Below are 8,002 nucleotides of genomic sequence, written 5' to 3' on the forward strand. Positions count from 1 at the left end.
TCTCCAAAAAATGCTATGAAGGCCCAGCTTTGCAAAGAATATAGTCTACCCATTAATAAGCACAGATCTCAAACAAATCTTGAGAAATAATAAAAATGAAAGGAAGGAGAACCCACAGAGCATATAGGCCAATGTTGTAAATAGCACTTTCTGGTAAACATGTATTATTGTTATTGTTTATTTAGTTTCTCTAATACATATTTCAAAATTGCAAACATGATGGCACACAAATGGACGGCTACTGTCCATTAACATATAGCAGTTAGCTTTGAGGAATTAATATTTAAGGTTGACAGCTTTTGAGGCCATGATGAAACCCTTCACATGATAGCCCACACTGAATTCCAGTGCCGTCTCCATGGTTTATACTGTAGGTCAAGATTCATCTTCTTCCAATCCAACTGCAAAACATTCAGACAAGTATACGGTCCAATAAGTTTCTTATTCTTAACACCTCATTCTTGGTGATGTCCAATGTGGTAAGTCAAACAACTAAATGATTTCAGTAGGCTTTGTCTGAAATAACAAACACTGAAAAAAATCCTTTACTTACTAGTTATATGCTGACCAGTGATGAAGACAGGGCCTTGCCCTGAGGCGAGTTTGAAAGTGACTGGTGGTATAAGCTCAAATGCTTGGAAACTAACCTGGGGAAAATAGGCTCATGATACGGACATGCTTTAACAGTTCAACTTTCAGGTTAGGGTCACACATAAATTTACCACATTTGGGAGTATGTCATACAGTATATCCAAACCCTTCAAATATTCAGCGACAACATCGTTAAGGCACAAAAAGAAAATGAGTGTATAATGAAAGTGAATGGGAGTCAATTTAACTGGTAGCAAATGCCATATATATCCAGTAGCAGGTGCCAGGGAAATGTCACACTAGAACGTCTTAGCCATGTCCATTAGTGTTATTTTGGAACAGAGTTCCAATCAGTACAAGTTATTTGCTCACACAAACAGTTTGGTTGTATCTTTCGATACAAAACTAAACAGGCCACAGATGCATTGTCTGCAGTTATTTACCAATATGTTTTGGTGCAGGTATATGTGCTTTGTGACAAGCAAGCAGTCAATTTTGACTCACCATGGGCATGGTATGACGCAGGGTGGCAATAGGTACTTCCTTAACCCTCCCATCTCCATCACAAACAGCAACCACATGCATATCATCACTGGCACCAGCACTCAGACAGATCTGGGAGCAAACGGGGGTGCATTTGTAAAACAGGCGAACTGTGTTATTGTAAAAGGCTATTTCATAAGTAAAACATTGTGTCTACTCTGCATATGATATGCCTGGATTACAGTGGTACTAATGCTGCATTCCAGACAACTCGGACGTCGGAGGTCGAAGTGGTGTTCCATTGTATTTTTTCCCAGTAGGAGGTCAGAATTCTTGACCTCCGAGTTTGTCTGGAATGAAATTGGGAGATTCCAACTAGGACATTTTTGACTTCAGAGTTGTCTGGAATGCAGCATAAATGCTGGCTTCTGTAATGACAAGCAACAGAATAAACCCTGTTCTAAACAAGGGCTGATCCCAGTGGTGGCATGATGTTTGTGAATGTGCCATTACTCATTGTTTCACGCAACAAAAGCTAACTCTTACCGTTTTGACAAAGAACTGACACTCCAAGGGGTAGTCCACTTCGAAAACTGCTGTTGCTTTGGAGGAAGTCAGCTCACAGCCTTGTTATAGAAACAATGCAGATGACACAATGATTCAGAGACAGGAAACACTGAGAGAGTACTTCACACAAACTTCAGATTATACATGTTTTGGAATTCATATGTAAATCACACAGACAGATAGACAACTGAGGGAGTTTTGTCCTGATACAAGATCTAGTGGCTGATGTGACACACTTACCCCAAGGTACATAAACTTTGTCTGAGATGGATGAACAGGATGAACAAAATGAATTTATGCTGTCATCTTTCGGGACCTCAATCATCGCCATCAACTTTTGGAAGACAGCCCAACTGCAAACTTATGAGATATGCTTAAAAGTGGTATGTGTGTGTTACTGTAACAACTAAAAAATATATAGGCTAGGCCTTTTTTTTTAGAAGCACCACCAGTATATTTTCTGGAAGAGTAGCCTAGGCCTAGGCTACTATAGTAAGAACACTGAAACAATAACACTACACTATACTGCAGGCCGTGTTTTATTGCAAACACAATTTGGGTTTGGGAAACATGCATAACTTGGGTTACTGGCAAGATGTCATAGCATCTTCCGCCCAAACTATACACAATTTGACGGCTAAAATGACCAAAAATCTTAACAGTCGTTTGAAAGTCAACAAAGATTAAGAAAATAGTTGGTGATACTCACTTATCCGACGGCTAAAGATGTTTTTTTTTATTTTTTTTTATCCGACGACGCCGTGGGAGTCCAGCGTAGACGGTTACGTCGATTGAACTGTGACCTCTTGTTTGATTACCTGCAGGTGCACCCGAATGTAGCCTAGTAATTCTACCCAACTCTTTTAGCACAGTTTATTTTTTTGTCCACTAGGTAGAGCCATTCGACTGGAAGAATCTTGTTTGCCTTTTGACGACTCACAAAGACTTAACTGCCGCTCGCGATAGATGTTTTTGAACTCAACAGTAGCCTAGGTCCGTAGCAGAGAGGGTTAACGCGGATTTAATTTGAGAGATCAACAGCTTTAGAACGTAACAGTTTTCATGAGGTCAGACATTTCCCAAATATTCAGTTTTAAGCGGCTGGAACGTTGAGATGAGGCCTGGTCATACTTCATAAGGTTTGCTTTCTTACAAAACAAGGCCCAGGTCTGGTTAATGGTGTGGATATTTCGGTTTGAGAAGAAGAGATTAAAGTTTTCTGCTTCGGTTTTAATGTTGAAATGTTTAAGATATAGGGCCTATAGGCTATTAGAAAAAAAAAGTTCAGCACTATGCATAGGCTTTTCTAAGAGTCTCTGATTGTTGATAAAGGTCTCTCATTTATTTAATCTCATGGGTATTTCCGTAGACACTTGGCTCAAGGGTACAAATCCACATCAATCAACTAAAAACTGACTTTGATGTCAGTATAGCTCATTTAAATTCTCTAAAATATAATTATTGCATGGATGATCAAGAAGGTGATCAAGAAATGCATGGCATCACAATTATTTTAAAAGAAAAAATATTAAAGTTAATTAGTGCACAGTTTTCAATGTATCACCACACCAACTGTGTTCTAGTTTATTTCTAAAATTAAAAAAGTAGTTTGACATCTGAGCCAGTTGGTGTTGTTCTCTAGCTGCACCATCCTGCTGTTTAAAAGGCCTCATAACTTGCTCTCACATAGTTGTGGAGGGTGAGACCTCTGCCTCCCTGCCCTTTAGTTTATCTGATAAAAGGAAAAACCCATCCAGCGAGCTGGGCAACGTTTTTTTTTTATCTTGTCTCACAAAGACTCCCCATCCCAAGAAACATCTCATGTGTGGCACCCATATCTGCTGTGTCCTACCATCTGCTGAGCGAGACTTGCCTACTTATCTGTAAAACCAGTACAAGACACTGGTCAATAGGTTTAAATAGACAGCACTCTTTGGAGAGCCTAGAAACCTGGCCATGTATAAGGGATCCTATATATTGTGAAGAATACTTCTCACACTGTTATGTTAAAGTTTGTGACACTTATGGCACTTAGTATATAAATTGTATCTATCCTGTTTCTCCCATTTCATTCATGGGTAGTCTTCTTGTTAGAATGCTAATAGGTACAGATGTTTTTTGTCTTCTTTTGCTCTGACATGTAGTCTTTGGTGGCCCACTGGGCTCAAGAATACCAGTCACCTTTTGTTCTACTAGTTTAAACTGTGGGAGGTTATTCTCCACAGCAGATGGTAAAATATGATTACGGTGACATTACAGTCCCCTGGCTGGTGAAAGGAGTCAGGAACAAGAATTACCTGATACTAATCAGGTTGTGCTCCCCTGGAATTGGAGCAAGACTTGGCTAATTGTTTCCATGTGCAGTGCAAGAGATAAGTGTGTTTAGCCAAACACACACACACACACACACACTCACACACACACAAACACATTACCATCCTTACATTAGAATCATACTTCACACCAAGGCACTGGTCCAAATTGTTGTGCAACCAAGCGTACAATTATCTTGATTTACCACCATATAGAATATATAAATGGACACACACACAGTGAATGTTTACTGAAAACCACCCCTTACTTCCTACCCCATCTTTCCCCTTTGCTGTCCAAAATCATGTTGCACATTATGATGACACTGAATTGTTGAGGTAGATTCTTTAATATGTATTACTATTATTTCTCTCACCCCTAACATGTTTTCAGGAAATACATTGAAGGAGAATCTTTAGTATGCTGAACCATACATCTCTGAAATTAAAAAAAAAACAGTCACTGTTCTGATATAAGGGTTGAATCACTGGATGACACCATCATATAACAATTACAGGCTTATCTGCATTGTGTTTGACTGATTCAGTGACAATATTATGTTTTCCTATTTCCCAGCGATTGCTTCAGCCTCTTTTGTAATGTATGTGACTTTATGATAAATGTGTGGTCTGGACAGACTGTTCGGGAATCTTTTGAAGAGTTCCACATGCTTGGCAGCGGAAGGCTTCTCTACTGTACTGCCGCATCACCAGAACACCCTGGGGCCCCGCTTGTGTTTTTTATCCACTTTGAAACCAACAAGAACACAGTGAACAATAATGAAGGTATGTTTTGAATAGCCAATGTTTGGCTGTCATTACTGTTGATATTCCTATCACTTATCACATACATTCGACAGGACTAGTGACTTTTTTTGTCTATTAATTCTGTGACACAATTGTTGTAAACACTGGCACAGACTAAAGTGCTTTGTAACTAATTTGCTTACTCTGCCTGTACTTACAAGCAGGCCGAGCAGGGAGAGGTCACAAAGCTAACGAGAGGTCACAAAGCTAACATGAACTTGAAGGAGAGGTCATGAATGCTAAGGTAAACTGGAAACATGGTTGTTTCCTCTTTCATTTGCAAACACAAACTGTGACACATCCCTCTGATCTGTCCCCCTCTACAAGTTATGTGACCACTTTGAGTTGATGATTCAGGTAGAGGTTGCCATTTATATTATGCCATTTCCAGTAGCAGCAACTGGAATCCATGCATTTCCACGGAATTATTTTTGGAATCTGATCCCTTATCATTATCACCCTCGACTTATCGTGACTAAATTCAAGATGGCTGCAAACGCTAAACTTTGTGAAGGTACTGTCTGTATAAATCATCTTGTAAGTAAAGTACCAGTGCTTTTTTAAAGTTCTCAATGTCTCGTTTTAAATGTCAGGGCCCTCGGAAGTCTACCAATGAAGTGTGGAGATACATTGAGCCTCGTAAATGGTGTAAAACAGTGATTTATTTGCATGGCTAGCCCGATGCCGAAGCACCACCATTGAAAAAGCTGTTGGTAGCATCGGCTAACTAGCGCCAGATTTTGGAGTGCAGGGGACAAGCCAAGATGGGCTATGAGACATACGTTCACACTCGGTATCATGTTTCAACACACTTTAGGTCAATATCACACCGGAATTCTCCTTTAAAGTTAACATATCACTCATTTAAATCATATAAGTTTGAGCTCAATTCCCGGCTTCCACCGTTGTGCCCTTGAGCAAGGCACTTAACCCCAAGTTGCTCCGGGGACAATGTGATCCCTTGTAATATAGCTGACATATGTAAGTCACTTTGGTCAAGAAGTGTCTGCTAAATGTAGTGTAATGTAATGTATGAGCTGAATCACAAAAACAGTGACAGCAGTTTAACAAAAACAAAGCTCAAGAAAATAAATACTTTCATACCTAAAAAACAGTTTTTTTTACAATATATCCTGGAGCAGTTCAGGAATCTCCTTGCTTTTTCTCTGCTAGGGGGGGATCCAACTGAGCATATGCAGTGTGAGTGTCATCACTCTACGTTGTTTCTGATTGGAGAAAATTGACATGTTGCAACCATCCCCTGTTGCAACTGTCCCCGGTCTCCCCTATGTGTGAGAAGTATTTCTTATGGATTGGATGGAGTAATCTAGAATCTAATGCATTCTAGGGCTTTTTTCAAATTAGCTGAAATATTGTAAATACAGTAAGGTGCATGTGTACAAAAACACACCAAGGTGAACTCAAACCAGACAGGCTGTGTTTGGGTGGGGTTTGTTCACCCGCCCAAAGCATTTTTTTTACCTCCAAAGTAAAGTTCAAACATTTTCTTTTTGTAACCATTGCCAGGCAGCTGATTAGAGCTCTTCTCAGGTCGACATTTCTCTATTATATATTCTTTATTCTAATATATTATTTTATTATATTATTCAATATATTATTTATATATATATTATATTAATATTTAATATATTATTTATATTTTGAGGTTCTGCCTTTTTGATTGCCATGATATAGCCTACCGGTAATACCGGTAATCAAGATTAGAATAATCAAGATTAAAAAAGGCTTGAAATATCACTTTATGTGTAGACTTTCACGTTTTGGAATAAATTACTTGAAAAAAAAATTACTTTTCCATGACATTCTCATTTTTTGAGATGCACCTTTATAGCTTGCTGCTTCAGGCTGTATGAGCCTATATCATTCTAATTTCCTTAGTGTTGTATATGCATTAATGTTATGATAGGGATCATTTAGCTGAGAGGCCTTTTTGAGCTTGGCAATTAGTAAGCCCCACTTCAATAACCCGTCCCTTATTGTTGTGTCTTGCTGGTTTAGGATATGCAGTTGCTTCAGGCATCCGTTTCAGTGAGTCAAGAGGAAGTAGCTGATGCTGCACAGGTGAGCAATCAAATAAATGTAGGTTTAAGATAGTGGTTTTAGCATGTGAAAGAGAGGCATGCAGGAGGGAGAATATGTGGCAGGGTAGAAATTAGGAAGGGATAATCAGTATTATTTGGATGGTTTTATTCAGCATGTAAAGGACATAAAGGTAAAGGCAGGGAGTTATTTATAATTTGGCTAAAATCATTTCAATTATGCACACACACACACACACACACACACACACACACATTTAAATACACCCTTGGAGAAACCCCAAGCCAGCCAGTTTTGAAAACCTATCCAGGACGAGTAATCGAACCTAGGGAGAAATGTTTCTCTGTTTTGACTGTGGCTAGAATATTCGTTCGGAAAAATATATGTGCTTTTGTTTCCCATGCAGGGTTTTTTTCAGTCCATGACATAGACGATGCATTTGTGATGATAGGATTTCCTGGAAAGCAGCAATAGAACTCGTGAAACTGACACATCACACACACTCTGCCTTCAATCAAAAGAATATTTTCTAACATGGCAACATATTAGACAATTAAGCTTTTTGAATCTTAAATCTTGAATCTTGAATGGGACTGTGGACTGCAACAGCGTTGAGCCAGGAGCGCCTAGGCTTACATACATGCTGTCTCTCGCTGAGAAGAGTATAAAGCATGGCAAACAACAGGTTCAGTGCTTCACCGCTTGGCCCTCAGCATGCTGAAAAGAACAGATACAGATACTAACTACATCAAAACGATTGGAGAGTTGGTTACATTTCCTGCAGTGAAAGAGCTGCCATTGTGTGGAGATCAGGATAGTATACTAATATAATGATGAGGAGTGTTAAGTGTGTTGATGGCCTGGCTGCTGGGCTGTTTGTGAAATTATACGAATACACACTTGAGAAGGATACAAAATTGCCTGACATTGTTAAGAAATTTCCAAAGAATGACAAATACACCTCTAAAACATTTCAGAACGAACCAACTACGCATGCTGAAAATAGTCATAAGAAATTTGGGATAAATAGATTCACCAAGCTACTGCATGATACTGCATGATATACTGCATGAACAGTCATTGTATGCAATCCGGTGCCATAGGAACACTTGATAGGTTTACTTGAACTGAGGCAGTTTGATATAGAGTATATTGCAGATAAATTCTTGATCACATTTCAC

At 39.0% G+C, this 8,002-nt stretch overlaps 1 protein-coding gene across 3 annotated transcripts; it reads right to left on the minus strand.

The window, feature by feature from the left end:
- Nucleotides 1-178: 178 nt before the first annotated feature.
- Nucleotides 179-2,481, minus strand: npm2a (nucleophosmin/nucleoplasmin, 2a). Of its 3 annotated transcripts, none has more exons than XM_048243069.1 (6): nucleotides 2,351-2,481; nucleotides 1,882-1,975; nucleotides 1,621-1,700; nucleotides 1,096-1,206; nucleotides 554-647; nucleotides 179-401 (listed from the first exon to the last, which is right to left on the minus strand). In XM_048243069.1, exons 2-6 carry the CDS (start codon nucleotides 1,970-1,972, stop codon nucleotides 376-378), a joined length of 402 nt encoding a protein of 133 aa, XP_048099026.1. In that variant the 5' UTR covers nucleotides 1,973-1,975; nucleotides 2,351-2,481; the 3' UTR covers nucleotides 179-375. The 3 variants fall into 3 exon arrangements, with proteins under 3 accessions (XP_048099026.1, XP_048099025.1, XP_048099024.1); XM_048243068.1 differs by having other exon boundaries at nucleotides 1,882-1,994; XM_048243067.1 differs by having other exon boundaries at nucleotides 1,882-2,001.
- Nucleotides 2,482-8,002: the final 5,521 nt, after the last annotated feature.

Source organism: Alosa alosa, chromosome 5 (assembly GCF_017589495.1).
Source record: "Alosa alosa isolate M-15738 ecotype Scorff River chromosome 5, AALO_Geno_1.1, whole genome shotgun sequence".
Taxonomy (NCBI): Eukaryota; Metazoa; Chordata; class Actinopteri; order Clupeiformes; family Clupeidae; genus Alosa; species Alosa alosa.

Coding starts and splice junctions, on each gene's coding strand:
- npm2a (XM_048243069.1), bottom strand. CDS start 1,972: ATGGCGATGATTGAGGTCCCGAAAGATGACAGCATAAATTCATTTTGT. Junction 1,701..1,881: donor CAAAGTTTATGTACCTTGGG/GTAAGTGTGTCA, acceptor TTCTATAACAAG/GCTGTGAGCTGACTTCCTCC. Junction 648..1,095: donor TGCGTCATACCATGCCCATG/GTGAGTCAAAAT, acceptor TATTTTCCCCAG/GTTAGTTTCCAAGCATTTGA.